The sequence below is a fragment of the Hyla sarda genome, chromosome 7, assembly GCF_029499605.1.
Source record: "Hyla sarda isolate aHylSar1 chromosome 7, aHylSar1.hap1, whole genome shotgun sequence".
In the NCBI taxonomy this organism is placed as follows: Eukaryota; Metazoa; Chordata; class Amphibia; order Anura; family Hylidae; genus Hyla; species Hyla sarda.
The window spans coordinates 220,593,612-220,610,861 of record NC_079195.1 but is presented as its reverse complement, the minus strand read 5'-3'; the positions used below and the strand labels follow the sequence as shown (position 1 = coordinate 220,610,861).

General features: G+C 42.7%; 1 protein-coding gene across 4 annotated transcripts in view; it reads left to right on the top strand.

Moving 5' to 3' along the window:
* The first annotated feature begins 9,490 nt into the window (after positions 1-9,490).
* SRSF11 (serine and arginine rich splicing factor 11) overlaps positions 9,491-17,250 on the top strand; it is a 37,267-nt gene continuing 29,507 nt past the window's right edge. Inside the window, exons 1-2 of one of the 4 annotated variants that reach the window (XM_056532741.1) lie at positions 9,491-9,831; positions 15,108-15,241. In XM_056532741.1, coding sequence (XP_056388716.1) covers positions 9,710-9,831; positions 15,108-15,241 — 256 coding nt within the window. In that variant the 5' untranslated portion in view covers positions 9,491-9,709. Of the gene's footprint in view, positions 9,832-15,107; positions 15,242-15,743; positions 15,881-17,250 lie in introns of those variants that run through there. The other 3 variants (XM_056532740.1, XM_056532742.1, XM_056532744.1) reach the window with 3 other exon arrangements.

Here is a 17,250-nt window from a genome sequence, read left to right as displayed (position 1 = left end):
CTGCTGGCGGTGCTTTCACTCTAGTGGTAGCATGAGACGGAGACTACAACCCACACTAGTGGCTCTGGTAGTGCAGCTCATCCAGGATGGCACATCAATGCGAGCTGTGGCAAGAAGGTTTGCTGTGTCTGTCAGCGTAGTGTCCAGAGCATGGAGGCACTATCAGGAGACAGGCCAGTACATCAGGAGACATGGAGGAGACCGTAGGAGGGCAACAACCCAGCAGCAGGACCGCTACCTCCACCTTTGTGCAAGGAGGAGCAGGAGGAGCACTGCCAGAGCCCTGCAAAATGACCTCCAGCAGGCCACAAATGTGCGTGTGTCCACTCAACGGTCGGAAGCAGACTCCATGAGGGAGGTATGAGGGCCCGATGTCCACAGGTGGGGGTTGTGCTTACAGCCCAACACCATTCAGGACTTTTGGCATTTGCCAGAGAACACAAAGATTGGCAAATTCACCACTGGCGCCCTGTGCTCTTCACTGATGAAGACATTGTAGGGAGGTCATACGGGCACATGGAGGCCACACACATTACTGAGCCTCATTGTGTAGTGTTTTAACCCCTTAAAGACCAGGGTTTTTTCCATTTTTGTACTTTCATTTTTTCCTCCTTACCTTTAAAAAATCATAACCCTTTCAATTTTGCACCTAAAAATCCATATAATGGCTTATTTCTTGCGCCACCAATTCTATCAGGCATTTTACCCAAAAATCCACGACAAAGTGGAGAAAAAAAAACATTGTGAGACAAAATTGGAAAAAAAAATGCCATTTTGGGGGCTTCTGTTTCTACACAGTAATTTTTTTGGTAAAAATGACACCTTATCTTTATTCTGTAGGTCCATACGATTAAAATGATCCCCTACTTATATAGGTTTGATTTTGTCGGACTTCTGAAAAAAAATCATTATTACATGAAGGAAAATTTATAGGTTTAAAATTGTAATTTTCTGACCCCTATAACTTTTTATTTTTCCGCGTATGGGGCGGTATGAGGGCTCATTTTTTGCGCCGTGATCTGAAGTTTTTAGGGGTGCCATTTTTTGTATTGATCGGATTTATTGATTGCTTTTTATTCATTTTTTCATTATATAAGTGACAAAAAATACACTATTTAAGACTTTGGAATTTTTTGGGCGCGTACGCCATTGACCGTGCGGTTTAATTAATGATATATTTTTATATTTCGGACATTTCCGCATGCGGCGATACCACATATGTTTATTTTTATTTACACTGTTTTTTTTTTTAATGGGAAAAGGGGGGTGATTCAAACTTTTATTAGGGAAGGGGATAAATGATCTTTATTCACTTTTTTTTCCCACTTTTTTTTTTTGCAGTGTTATAGCTCCCACAGGGACCTATAACACTGCACTCACTGATCTTTTACATTGATCACTGGTTTCTCATAGGAAACCATTGATCGATGATTCTGCCGCTTGACTGCTCATGCCTGGATCTCAGGCACTGAGCAGTCATTCGGCGATCGGACACCAGGAGGCAGGTAGGGACCCTCCTCGTGTCTAACAGCTGTTTGAGACGCCGCGATCCTGAACAGCCCCCTGAGCTATCCAACAGTGATTTAGTTTCACTTTAGACGCAGCGTTCAACTTTGTCATGGCCCCGCGTTATAGAAAAGGAAAGGACTCAGGACGTACCGGTACGTCCTTGGTCCTTAAAGCGGTAGTCCAGTGGTGAAAAACGTATCCCCTATCCTAAGGATAGGGGATAAGTTTGAGTTGCGGGGGGTCCGACCGCTGGGGCCCCCTGCGATCTCTCTGTACGGGGCCCCGGTTCTCCGGCCTGATAGCGGGTGTCGACCTCCGCACGAAGCGGCGGCCGACACGCCCCCTCAATACATCTCTATGGCAGAGCCGGAGATTGCCAAAGGCAGCGCTTCGGCTCTGCCATAGAGTTGTATTGAGGGGACGTGTTGGCTGCCGCTTCGTGCGGAGGTCGACACGCCCCCTTCCCGCGGGCTGTTGGGGCTCCGTACAGGAGATCGCAGGGGGCCCCAGCGGTCGGACCCCCCGCGATCTGCAACTTATCCCTTATCCTTAAGATAGGGGATAAGTTGTTCACCACTGAGTCACCACTGGACTACTCCTTTAAGGGGTTAAGGACATTACATAAAGTTATATCAGCCTGTAGTGGGGTTTTCCACTTTGATTTTGAGTGTGACTCCATATCCAGATCTCCAGGGGTTGATACATTTGATTTCCATTGATAATTTTTGTGTGATTTTGTTGTCAGCGCATTCAACTATGTAAAGACGAAAGTATTTCATACGATTAGTTCATTCATTCAGATCTAGGATGTGTTATCTTAGTGTTCCTTTATTTTTTTTGAGCAAAATTAAAAATAAACCCCACCATTTTGTAATTTTTGCCGGCTTCCTTTTCTAAGCAGCGCAATTTTCTGTAAAAATGACACCTTATCTTTTTTCTGTAGGTCCATACGATTAAAAATAAACTCTACTTATATAAGTTTGATTTTGTTTTACTTCTATTAAAAAATTACAACTTTTTTGCAAAAAAATGTGCATGTTTAAAATTGTCTGACCCATATAACTTTTTTATTTTTCCGTATACAGGGATTTGTGAGGGCTAATTTTTTGTGCTATGATCTGTAGTTTTATCGGTATCATTTTTGTGTTGATGAGACTTTTTGATTTCTTCTAAGGGTGCGTTCCCACAGGGCGTATATGCAGCGTAGTTGACGCTGCGCAAATTTTACGGCAGCAGCGGGAAATACGCTGCGTATCCCTTGCTCACTATACACACGGGGCTTTCCGGCGGCAGCCCTTTGTGTGTAGTGAGTTTTGGAGGCGGGGCCGTGTGCCGACGTGACTGTGACACGCGGCTCCGCCTCCAAAACTCACTACACACATAGGGCTGCCGCCGGAAAGCCCTGTGTGTATAGTGAGCAAGGGATACGCAGCGTATTTCCCGCTGCTGCCGTAAAATTTGCGCAGCGTCAATTACGCTGCGTATACGCCCTGTGGGAACGCACCCTTAAACATTTTTTTAGGGTATGCAAAGTGACCAAAATTATGCAATTTTGGACTTTGGTATTTTTTTTACGTAAATGCCATTGACCGTGCAGTTTAATTAACTTTATATTTTATAGTTTGGATATTTATGACATGTTTATTTTTATATTTGTGTATATATATATATATATATATATATATATATATATATATATTTATATATTTATTTATGGGAAAAGGGGGTGATTTTTTTTTTACACTATTTTTTTGTCCCCACAGACATGGGATTATTGCATGCAATCCTTGGATTGCAGACACTGTTCAATGCTATGCCATAGCATAGCATTCTTTAGTGTTATCGGTGCTCAGTTGCTCCAGGCTGCTGAGGCTTCTTGGAGCGTCGAGCAACCGATCGGATGGCGAGAAGGCCGGTAAGGACCCTCCCGCAGGTTTTACCACGGTGGTCCCATTCAGCTCCGCTGAGCTGCCGGGACTGTTTTACTTTCATCTGTCGAGATTTGATTGCAGCGTCTAAGGGGTTAATGCTGGGCATCACCGTGATCTGGCATTAAAAGGGGAGTGGGCATAGGGCGTACAGGTACCCTTTGCATCCTTAACCCCTTAAGGACTCAGGGCGTACCTGTACGTCCTGAGTCTGCTCCTGTTCTATAATGCAGGGCCACAGCATGCACCTAGTAACGTCCGGGACCTGTGGAATCGCGGCGTCCCGAACAGCTGTAGGACACGAGGAGGGTCCCCTACCTTGCCTCCTGGTGTCCGATCGCCGAATGACTGCTCAGTGCCTGAGATCCAGGCATGAGCAGTCAAGCGGCAGAATCATTGATAAGAGATCAGTGCATGCAGTTTTATAGCCACTAGAGGGGGCTATAACACTGCAAAAAAAAAAAAAAAAGTGAAAATAAAAAGTGAATAAAGATCATTTAACCCCTTCCCTAATAAAAGTTTGAATCCCCCCCCCCCTTTTCCCATTTAAAAAAATAAAGTAGAATGTGTAAATAAAAATAAACATGTGGTATCGCCGAATGCGGAAATGTCCGAATTATAAAAATATATCGTTAATTAAACGGCATGGTCAATGGCGTGCACGCAAAAAAAATTCTAAAGTCCAAAATAAAAAGTATTTTAGGTCACTTTTTATATCATGAAAAAAATGAATAAAAATGTATCAAAAAGTCAGATCAATACAAAAATAGTACCGTTAAAAACATCAGATCATGGCGCAAAAAAGAGCCCTCATACCACCCCGTACATGGAAAAATGAAAAAGTTATAGGGGTCAGAAGATGACAATTTTAAACGTATAACTTTTCCTGCATGTAGTTATGATTTTTTCCAGAAGTGCGACAAAATCAAACCTATATAAGTAGGGGATCATTTTAACCGTATGGACCTACAGAATAATGATAAGGTGTCATTTTTACCAAAATATGCACTGCGTAGAAACGGAAGCCCCCAAAATTTACAAAATGGTGTTTTTTCTTCAATTTTGTCGCACAATTATTTTCTTTTTTCCGTTTCGCTGTGGATTTTTGGGTAAAATGACTAATGTCACTGCAAAGTAGAATTGGTGACGCAAAAAATAAGCCATAATATGGATTTTTAGGTGGAGAATTGAAAGGGTTATGATTTTGAAAAGGTAAGGAGGAAAAAACGAAAATGCAAAAACTGAAAAACCCTGTGTCCTTAAGGGGTTAAGGAGTTAAAACTTTTGATAACTTTTTGATTAAATTATTTTCTGGGATGTGATCTGACTGAAAAAACAAAAACAGAATAATTTTATTTTTTTCATTTATGCAGTTCACCATGCAGGATCAATAATGTTAGATTTTAACCGTTAAGGCTAGGTTCACAACACGATTTAACCATCCGATTATCGGACCGTAAAATCGTACAGATGAAAATTCCATGTTTTTAAAATTAATATGTATGCCAATGGTAATAAAGTTTTATATATTTGAAGTGTTATGTGTTCTGAAGTCTACTGCGCATGTGTACAAAATAATCGTGTGCGATTAATCTGATAGCATCGCACAGTCACACGATTCCATGTGGTTTACATAGACATCAATAATAAAAAAATTGGACACGATTTCAATCCGATTTTGAATCTGGACAAAAAAAATCGTGGTCAACCACGATTTTACCTCCCATCTTAACTCCTTAACAACATATATTTACGTCCTCCGCCGTCTCCCGCGATATGCCGCGGGGTCACCCCGTCATATCGGGTCGGTCCCTACGGCCATTAACGGCCGGGACCCGCGGCTAATACAGGACATTACCGAGCGCGGTGATGCCCTGTATTAACCCTTCAGATGCGGCGATCAAAGCTGACCGCCGCGTCTGAAGCGAAAGTGAAAGTATCCCGGCTGCTCAGTCGGGCTGTTCGGGACCACCGCGGTGAAATTGCGGCATCCCAAACAGCTTACATGACACAGGGAGGGACCTTACCTGCCTCCTCGGTGTCCGATCGGCGAATGACTGCTCCGTGCCTGAGATCAAGGCAGGAGCAGTCAAGCGCCGATAACACTGATCACAGGCGTGTTAATACACGCCAGTGATCAGCATGAGAGATCAGTGTGTGCAGTGTTATAGGTCCCTATGGGACCTATAACACTGCAAAAAAAAAAGTGTTAATAAAGATTATTTAACCCCTTCCCTAATAAAAGTTTGAATCACCCCCCTTTTCCCATTAAAAAAATAAAACAGTGTAAATAAAAATAAACATATGTGGTATCGCCACGTGCGTAAATGTCCGAACTATAAAAATATAATGTTAATTAAACCGCACGGTCAATGGCGTACGCGCAAAAAAATTCCAAAGTCAAAAAAAGCGCATTTTTGGTCACTTTTTATACCATTAAAAAATGAATGAAAAGTGATCAAAAAATCAGATGAAGACAAAAATGGTACTGATAAAAACTTCAGATCACGGCGCAAAAAATGAGTCCTCATACCGCCCTGTACATGGAAAAATAAAAAAGTTATAGGGGTCAGAAGATGACATTTTTAAACGTATACATTTTCCTGCATGTAGTTATGATTTTTCCCAGAAGTGCGAGAAAATCCAACCTATATAAGTAGGGTATAATTTTAACCGTATGGACCTACAGAATAATGATAAGGTGTCATTTTTACCGAAATATGCACTGCGTAGAAACGGAAGCCCCCAAAAGTTATAAAATGGCGGTTTTTCTTCGATTTTGTTTCCGTTTCGCCGTGGATTTTTGGGTAAAATGACTGATGTCACTGCAAAGTAGAATTGGTGGCGCAAAAAATAAGCCATAATATGGATTTTTAGGTGGAGAATTGAAAGGGTTATGATTTTTAAAAGGTAAGGAGGAAAAAACGAAAGTGCAAAAACTGAAAAACCCTGAGTCCTTAAGGGGTTAAGGCTAGGTTCACAACACAATTTAACCATCCGATTATTGGACTGTAAAATCGTACAGATGAAAATTCCATCCGATTTTCAAAAAAAATCTGATCCTGTTTTTAAAATTAATATATATGCCAATGGCAATAAAGTTTTATATATTTGAAGTGTATGTGTTTTGAAGTCTACTGCGCATGCGTACAAAAAATTTGTGTGCGATTAATCTGATAGAATCGCACAGTCACACGATTCCATGCGATTTACATAGACATCAATATTAAAAAAAATCGGACACGATTTCAATCTGATTTTGAATCTGGACGAAAAAAAAAATCGTGGTCAACTGCGATTTTACCTCCGATCTTAAATCGTGCAAAATCCGCAAATTAGCTGCAAATGTAAACACACCCGAGTCGTCCAAATACATAGGAATAGTGATGAGCGGCATTGGCCGTATTCAAATTTGCGATATTTCGCGAATATATAGATGAATATTTGTCCTACATTCGTGAATTCCGCGTATTCGTTATATTTGCATATTCGAGGAAGAAAACAGTGAGGGGGTGGGACACTTTACTATTGGTTGCTGGGGATGTTGTTGAGAACCTCTGACAAGTGTATTTGCATCATTCTAATTGGCCACAAGTTAGGCCCCTGTCACACTACATAATTAATCCGTTTTCGAAGTTCTGTCAGAAAATCGGCAGTAAAACAGCAGTTACAAAATCCTATACGGCCATTAGAAAATCCCATTATAGTCCAGGGGTGTTGAAATTTTATTAAAAAACTACTTGTCCACGGGACTAAAATGGAGCAAAATCTACTTGTCCCTCATGATGATCCACTTCTCCGGGCCAATTTTCGCTTTTACACTCAATTTTTTTCCTCCTCGCCCTATAATAGCCATAACTACCTACTATAATGATACCTTTTAATTTTTCAATAACATTCTCTGGACCAAAAAAAAAAATATATATATATATTTAGGGAAGTGAAATTGAAATAGTAAAAGATAATTTAGCAGATTTGTTGGTTTTTCTTTTCTGCGCCATTTACCTTGTGGTTGAGATAACATGTTAGTTTTATACTTTAGGCGCCTGATTACAGCGATACCAGATTTGTATCGTTTACATCATGTTTTACTAATTCTGAACTTTTTCTAATTTTTTTAATTGCCATTTTTTAACCCCTGTAGCTTGATTTTTTTTCCCGCATACCAGGCTGTATGAGGGCTCATTTTTTTGCGCCATAATCTGTTTTTTGTATCGGTACCATTTTGGTATTGATCTGACTTTTTAATCGCTTTTTAACTTTTTTTTTCTGGGATATTATAAAAATTGAAAATCTGTGGTTTGGTATTTTTTTTACATTTACCGTACGGGATACATAATGTTATATTTTAATAGGTTGTACAATTACGCACGAAGCGATACCAAATATGTTTATTTTTATTATGTTTACATGTTTTTATATAGGAAAAGGGGGTGATTTGAACTTTTAACATGGACGGGGTTAATGCAGCGGTCTTCAAACTGTGGCCCTCCAGATGTTGCAAAACTACAACTCCCAGCATGCCCGGACAGCCAACGGCTGTCCTGGCATGCTGGGAATTGTAGTTTTGTAACATCTGGAGAGGCACAGTTTGAAGACCACTGGGTTAATGTGTCTTTCAAACTTTTATTGAAACTTTTTTTTTTTTTTTACACTTTATTAGACTCAGGGTGGGTTCACACTACGTTTTGTCCCATACGGGAGCGCATACGGCAGGAGGGAGCTAAAACCTCGCGCTCCCGTATGTAACCGTATGCGCTCCCGTATGCCATTCACTTCAATGAGCCGACCGGAGTGAAACGTTCGGTCCGGTCGGCTCATTTTTGCGCCGTATGCGCTTTTACAACCGGACCTAAAACCGTGGTTGACCACTAGCCCACCAGGGAGCATTCACATGTCCCTTTAGACGCCGCTGTCAAAGCGATCTAAAGGGTTAATAGCCAGCCGCGGTGATCGCCGCATGCTGGCTATTAGCGGCGGCCCCCGGCTGCTGAGAACAGCCGGGGGCTGCAGAGTATGGAGCGGGCAAGAATCCCGAGCCCGCTCCATACATACTGCAGAGCGCCGCATGCATCTCCCCGTGCAGACGCGCCTCCTCGGCTCTCCGAAGCTACAGCTGGGGGGAGTGAAGGCAGAGGACGCAGGTTTGCACGGGGAGCAAGAAGCCACGCCCCCTCATCTACCCCTCGCACGTCTGCAGAGCAAGAAGCCACGCCCCCTCATCTCCCCCCGCACGTTTGCACGGGGAGCAAGAAGCCACGCCCCCTAATCTCCCCCCGCACGTCTGCAGAGCAAGAAGCCACGCCCCCTCATCTCCCCCCGCACGTTTGCACGGGGAGCAAGAAGCCACGCCCCCTCATCTCCCCCCGCACGTCTGCAGAGCAGGGGAGAGAAGACACGTACACAGCTTCTCATCTCCCCTGCTCTGCTTTCGGAGGACACAGGCTGCAGAGTATGGAGCGGGCAGGAGTCGGGTGCCCGCTCCATACAGACTGCAGATCGCTGCCGCACTTGTCATGTCCGGCCCTGCTTGCCCGAAGCCGTGCTAAGGGCCGGACAAATTCACCTGCCCGGCGCCCAAAACTGCTAGTCCCGAGCGTCGGGCGATAGGAATTCCACATCCCTGTAGTCTATGGGATTTTTCTAATAGCCGTTTTAACCCGTTATAGCCTGTTATTAATAACGGCCGTTATTTTGTGACAGAATCTATAGAAGTCAATGGTAGAAAAAAAAAATTCCGCCCGACATCGTTTTCGCGTGCAATTTGCGCGGACATGGCTGAAAAACCCTTCACTTCTTTCTCCCCCCCCCCCATTTCCGCATGCAGTTGTGCGCAAATTTTGCGCGAAAATAAAATTCTTTTTTCCGCCCTTAAATTTTTCGCCGTGAATTACTCTTGATTTACTCCGTGAGAACGCACACTTAGGAAACTACAAGTCCCGGCATTCCTCACGACACTGACGTCAGCGCCACAGAACGAAGCAAGCGGGCTGCGGCCAGGGAAGGGGCTCGTGGGGGCGTGGTCTGGGGAGAGCTGTACAGTGCGCAGGCGCGCCCGCTGCATTGTGGGATCGTGCGGCCTAGTCAGCTTCGTTGTAGTAGTTTGATGGCGGCTGCGGCGGCTCTGTTGTCAGCGCAGTGACCGCCCGCTCCTCGCTCCCGTCCCGCCGGGGCCCCGCGCACACACACCCGTCCTCAGATTACTAATCCTGTGTGTTCCTCTGTTTCTTTGTTTCCGTATTTAATGTGTTAAAGCAGGAGGCTCGGGGAAAATGACTTCCAGCACTGACGTGATCCAGGTGACGAACGTGTCCCCCAGCGCCAGCACCGAGCAGATGAAAACCCTCTTCGGGTTCCTGGGCAAAATCGACGACCTGAGGCTCTTCCCGCCAGAGTAAGTGACCGGAGCGGAGCGGGGGACAGGCGGCGGTGGGGGAGGAGGAGGAGGAGGGCGACATGGCGGGGACAAGATGGCGGATTTACCTCACGGCCCGGGGTGAGGGAGACCGGGCAGTACGGGGTTAACTGCGCCCTCTGTGAAGTAACTACGACCCTCATCATTACATTCCCGTCCTTATATACGGGGTTTATTGAAGAAATGTACCTCATGGCATTCTGCTACCTGTAGTCCCTCAGCATCTTTGTTGCGGTTTTGTTTCCATCACTGGTGCGATTTATGTGCGATGTAGACACGTGATTTATTGTAATTCTTATTATTTTTTTTTGTACATTTAAATTTTCTATTGATATATATTTTTTTTCTGTTAGGAAAATTTTTATCTTAATTTTTTTTTATCTTACGATTCTTTTTTTTAAATTTTTAGTGGTATTTTTTTGTATATTTTTATTTTCTATTGGTATTTTTTTTATCTTAATTTTTTTATATTCAAATATTTTTATTTATTTAAATTTTTTATACATTATGCCAGTGTTTCCCAGCCAGGGCTCCTCCAGCTGTTGCAAAACTACAACTCCCAGCATGCCCAGACAGCCTTTGGCTGTCTGGGCATGCTGGGAGTTGTAGTTTTGCAACAGCTGGAGGAACCCTGGCTGGGAAACACTGCATTAGGCTGTATGCTGTTTGTTTGCGGATTTTAGCCTCTCTCATTGTGCCTCCAAACCATTGACCTCCAGTTGATGGGAAAACTAAAACTCCCAGCATGCCTGGATAGCTAACAGCTGTCTGGGCATATAAGTAGTTGTAGTTTTGCAACATCTGAAGGTCCATAGTTTGGAGACCGCTGCTGTATTTTAAAGGGATACTCCAGTGGAATTGTTTATTTTTTAAATGAACTGGTGCCAGAAAGTTAAACAGATTTGTAAATTACTTCCAGTACTTTTTAGCAGCTGTATGCAATAGAGGAAATTCTTTTATTTTTGAATTTCTTCTTTGTCTTGTCCACAGTGATCTCTGCTGACACCTGATGCCCATATCAGGAACTGTCCAGAGCAGCATAGGTTTGCTATGGAGATTTTCTCCTGCTCTGAACAGTTCATGATACGGGCATCAGGTGTCAGCAGAGAGCACTGTGGACAAGACAAAAAATAAATTTAAAAAAGAAAAGAATTTCCTCTGTAGCATATAGCTGCTAAAAAGTACTGGAAGGATAAAGATTTTTTTTAAAGAAGTAATTTACAAATCTGTTTAACTTTCTGGCACCAGTTGATTTAAAAAATTAAAATTACCACTGCAGTACCCCATCTAAAAAACTATTCTTTGCCCCTTTTTAGTAGCACATAGTTTTTTTCCATTGAGATGGGTTGACGGCCATTTTTTGGGCACTTTTTTTGTGCGGTATACATGATGAAATCCGTATGAAATTATCAATTGTTTCAAGTAGTGTTATTGCAGATCAGCTCTTGGAATAATATTTGTGCCATTGATTTGCAGTACAACCTGTTGCGACATGGTTTGTGGCCATATAATTTCTGTAATCCTGGGGGTTGTCATTGATGCTCACGTGTTACTTCAGGGGTCAGGGGTCTGCAGAACAAACATTTACAGTCTCTGGCATTTATTTGTCACTTTTCCTATTGTTCTCATTACATTTGGTGCAGTTTGTGAACTGTTCAGAGTTTGTGAATTGTTTGGCTGTGACTGAGTTTTGGCAGATGGCTGGAGCTTCTGGAGGAGCAGCGTACTTTATATTTTCTGCGCTGGCTGACCGGATCTATTTCTGCTATTGGCATATTTTCACACGTGCCTATTTTATTTTCACACGTGCCTATTTTGCAGTGGATTTTGCAGCTGTGTGCCCCTTTTATTCTCGGGGTCTGTGGTCAGAACCGCAGACCTCCCCTCCCCCCCCCAACACACCCAATTTGTAAAGTAACAGCATAACCTTTCCTACTTTGTAAGGCTGCTTTCACACTATAAAATTAATCCGTTTTAAAGATCCGTTTGATGTTCCGATATGAAAACCCTGAAAATCGTCCATTAAATGTCCGTTAGAAAATCCCATTATAGTCTATGAGATTTTTACATTATCCGTTTTAATCCGTTCTAGTCCGCTATTAATAACGGATGTTGTTTTGTGACAGGAGAATGAACAGAAGAAATGGTGCATGCATTATTTCTTCCGTTACTATGTTCCTTCACAAAATAACGTTCGTTATTCATAACCGACTATAACGGATTAAAACGGATAATGTAAAAATCCCATAGACTATAATGGGATTTTCTAACGGACGTTTAATGGCCGATTTTCAGGGTTTTCATAACGGAACATCAAATGGATCTTTAAAACGGATGAATTTTATAGTGTGAAAGCCGCCTTAGATGGGAATATCATCATAACTTGTTTTCTCAGTCCGCCTATGTCCCTTAACTGTGTGTTCTGCCAACACCACAGCTAAGGGGGCAGGAGGCTTTCCTTTTGGCAGAATTACATGCTACATTGAGTCAGGTTGATTTGATACAATGTATGGTTGGCTGAAACATATTTAAGTTGATACAATTTGTGGTGCAGTGAGAAAAGATTAGGACATCTGAGTGGAATTGTGGATTTCATTTCTCTAAAAGCTGAAGGATACATTAGTTCTTGTGTTTTATGGGTGTAGGTTTTTTATCAGAGTAATTTTGCTTGTTACTAGTTTGCTGTGCTTAACCTGTTAAGGACCTATTAACCCCTTAATGACAATGGACATAAATGTACGTCATGGTGCGGTGGTACTCAGCGCACCACTACATACATCTACGCCATGTGATGACCGCGAGGATCGGACCGGTGCTCGCATAATGCACAGTAGGTCCTGGTTGCTGTCAGCAGCCAGGGACCTGCTGTAATGGTGGACATCAACGATCGCGCTGATATCGGCGATTAACCCCTCAGATGCTGTGATCAATACAGATTGCGGCACTTAAAATGGATGATCGTATCGTCCGCAGTGCTGCCGCGGGGATCCGTTTATCCAGCATGGTGGCCGGTGGTCCCCTCACCTGCCCCTGGCTGTCTCCTGGGGTCTTCTGGTCTGAGATCGAGCAGACCAAAGCAGAAGATCACCGATAATACTGATCAGTGCTATTCCCTATGCATAGCACTGAACAGTATTAGCAATCAACTGATTGCAGTAAATAGGATTTCCAGATCCCTGTGTACTATCGCCCGACACCCGGGACATGTAGTTCCGGGCGCCAGGCAGGTGAATTTTTCATACATTTAGCCCTGTATCGGGCTACCAGGGGTGGACCGACCATATTTTTTAGAACGCCGGTGTGAGGCGCAGACTGACGGGAGGAGAGGGCGCAGACTTGCATGGGACGCAAGTCTGCACCTCACACCGGCGCTCAGGGTGTACCCGACGGCCCCCAGGTGATTTCAGTTGCCGGGGGCCACCACTAATAGGCCGACATGCGGCACTCGCCGCGGCCGGCTATTAACCTTTTAGATCACTGCTGTCAAAGTTGACAGCGGAGTCTAAAGGTTTCTTATAAACATCCCTGGTGGTCTAGTGGGGTGTAATCTTCTAGCAGAGGAGTCTGGCAGTGGATGTCTTTCCTCTTCCAGCTTGGCTGAGCTGAGTGTACATGTGTATGGAGAGAGATGGCCGCAGTTATCTTTACAGCCATAGTGCATTTCTTTTGGTTGTAAAGCACATAGAAGGAATCTGTTACTCTTGGGAACTTCCTCAGGTCCCTGTTACTATTTATACCTGTTCCCTTAGGGGTATTAATTCCCCTAAGAGACTTACATCTTTTATGATTCTTATTGGAGCCTCTATGGTTATCTGTATTAGGGGATTAGTATATGCTTATTAATATGTAGTATATTGTGAAATTTCCATAAATGAAATCTAGACCTTCAGTATGTATTTTGGTCACAATGGAATCTGTCTGTATAAGCGGAGAAGTACATGGTGTTATAGAACAGAGAATTGCTGTGCCAGTCAGGCCATTTGTTCCAGCATTACTTGCACCCGCTGTTAACTGCTGCCAAGTCCCTCATGTTGATTTATATTGTCTATTGTATCAAAGCTTTAATCAGAGCTTGTGCTGGCAGCTTTTCCTTTATATACTCTATATTCCTTACAGCATGAGAAGTGGATTATGTTCTGGATTGCTTTTTTTTTTTTTTCCGTATTAGTGTAGGTTGTGATAAAACAATTGCGCAGAGTGAAATGTTCGTCACAATGGAAGTTCTGCATCACTGGTAAAGCAGAACTATGTGAAATGGTGAGATCGCACAATAGGCCATTTGGTAGTAAACAGAAGTGTTACATTTATTCTGCTGTTCTTTTCACACTTGTGTAGGACGAATGCTTTTATTTGACATAATAGTGAGTATGCTATATGCAGCCATCAGGGAATCTAACCACAACACTGCTTAAATCCACATCTCATTTGGCATGTAGCATCAAATAGAGATTCATGGGATTATTGATACCCGTTACTTTTCCTGTAGAGCAGTGATCTCCAAGCTGTGGGCTTCCAGCTGTTGTAAAACTACAGCTCCCAGCATGGCTGACTGGACATGCTGGGAGTTGTAGTTTTGCAGCTGCTGAAGGTCAACAGTCTGGGGACCACTGCTGTAGCTCATAACAAAAGCTACTGTGAAACTATATAATTTACAGTGCAATATCAATTCAGAAAATGGGGTAGACAATATGATGCCTTTTTAGGGTCCAGTTAGACCAGGATAGTGGCAATATTGTAGATGCAGTTCTACAAGAAACCTCAAATGTCCGTCATTACCTGCAAGTGTTAGCTGAAGATAGGAGCAGGTACTTGCCATATATGATGTGGACACTAGTCATGAATGTGAGTCCTATTCCCTCACCCTACCCATGACATAAATGTCATTTGTTGGGAAGGGGTTAATGGAAAGAGCTGACAAACTTAGACAAAATTATCAGTCACCATGGTGACCTGGCTAATTGAATTAGTGAAGCCCTGGTCCACAGCAATATGGAAGCATTGTTTACTTTCTGTGGAAATATCTTGGTCCATCCATTTCTCATTGTTCTTGCTCTGTCGAAATTGTCCCTTGGATATGTTTTATAGTGTTTTGTGAGATGCAAATCTCTGCTGAAAGGTGAGTAGTGTGCCACACATCACCTTATCGGGAGCTGACACCTCGTATGTAACCTACAAAGTACCTCTTTGATTTCAGCTTCCCACGTCAAACTGCTATGATCATGCATTCACCTTGGTTTTTCCTTTTCCTTTTTTAGTGATTCTCCTTTGCCTGTAACATCTCGTGTCTGTTTTGTAAAGTTCCATGATCCAGACTCAGCCGTGGTCGCTCAGCACTTGACCAACACAGTGTTCGTGGACCGAGCGTTGATCGTGGTGCCATATGCAGAAGGTTTGTACACAGCTTGCTTATTCACATTGCTGCACAAGGTAGAGGGTGTCTTTTCTAGGTTTTGAGTGAGCACAGTCTGCATGCTTCAGCCTCTGTTTTTAATGGTGATCCCTGGTATACTATGAGCCTTTAAGTTATGTTCATCTCTAGATGATTCTAATATGTAAACATCTATTAGTTAAATTCTATATTGAAACGCTAATTTATGACTGCCATGTCTCTTGCTATATCTGTATCCTCTGGATACCCATTGCACTCCTATAGAAGTACGTGCGCTATGACAAGAATCAACTGTATCAGGTGTACCATGGATCAGTTGTGGTGTATTTGTAAGTCTGTAACTTTTCAAGGCGCAGAATGGGCATAGAGCATTTAATTCTCCTCTCTTTTCAAGTTTTGCATCCTTCTATACCTCACAGTATTTGCAAAATAATAAACTCTCTTCTCTGTTATTTGTGTGTGTGATTTTTGTAGTGGAGAAGGCATTTGCAAAGCCCTTCCTGATGGCAGAAAACTGGGTCCTCTTCTGCTTCAGGGGATTGTAGACATTAACTAGATGCCAGCAAGCACTCGCGTCCCCAAGTGTTTTTTCATGGTGTAACTACCTGTTACTGACGTGCTCTTTCTGTACACATACATGTATGGCTTTGTTTTTTTGTTTTTTTTATTGGGCATGTTAGTTTAGATGTGTTTTGTATCCTACATGACTTGGGGGTAATTGTTCTCCACTGACTTACAAAGTTTTCTTTGCAGCTGTACTGATCTCACTAAAGCTTTTTAATATGTGGAAAGTGTTATGTTTGGTATTCAAATAAATAAGATTTAAAGTTATAAAAAGAAAATAATACAATAAGATTGCACTAGATCTTCCTGTAATGGATAGGTGACAAGCATCCTATTGATGGAGGTTCAACTGCTAGGCCCCCAAATAGAGAATTAGGATTTTTTTTTTGTCCCCTGAGTGAATGGAGTGGCAGCGTGCATGCTTGGTTCTTTTCCCTGACTGTTGGACTCCCTAAAGTGGAGTACAGCATTTGGCTATTTTTACATGTCCTCTAGAATGTGAATAGTGACAGCATACTGCCATTCCATTCATTTGTTGGACAATGGGATCCCTGGTTCTTGTTTTGGTCTGAGCCCTAGCAATTCGACCTCCACCTATCAGATACTCTATGGGGGAGGTTTATCAAAACCTGTTCAGAGAAAAAGTTGTCCAATTGCCCATAGCAACCAATCAGATCGCTTCTTTCATTTTTAACAAGGCCTCTGCACAAGGAAAGAAGTGATCTGATTGGTTGCTATGGGCAACTCAGCAACTTTTCCTCTGTACAGGTTTTGATAAATCTCCACCTATGTATTTTGTTGATAGAGGTTTAGTTTAAATCATGGGATAATCCCTTGAAGTGCATCCAAGGATGAAGGATGTGTTTATGGATGCTCCCCTATGGAATATAGAAGCACTTAAAGATAAGTCTGGTCCCGTTCTGCACTTAGCAGTGTGGAAAGATGCAGCTGATGCTGGGTGGTACAGTTGCTGGGGCAACCATACAATGCCCAAAAAGTTCAGTGCCCATGTCCTATTATTTAGAAAAGGGCTTGAGCACAGAACACGCTGGGCATTGTACAGTTGCTCCAGCAACTGTACCGCCCAGAGGCTCCTTATAGCGCTGATTGGTGCAGATCAGGCGAAAGAGCAGCTTTGGACCTTGTACCACTGTAAACCCATTCACACAGTCGTATTTATGAAACACTATTCCTGTCTTTTTAAAGACTATTTAGGTCATAACATAGATGTTGGCAAATGTTTGTTGGTATTCTCTTATATCTTCATATAGGTATTACAGACAGGAGGATAAATACTGCAATGTGAATGAACTATAGGTGTTCGTGTTGTGACCCTTTAAGTTGTGTATGCAAGTGATAAACATCATCATGCAATGTAGCATACAACCTGCAGATCTAAGGATTACTAGGTTACTGCTTGTTAGTTTGGTGAAAACTCATGGCCA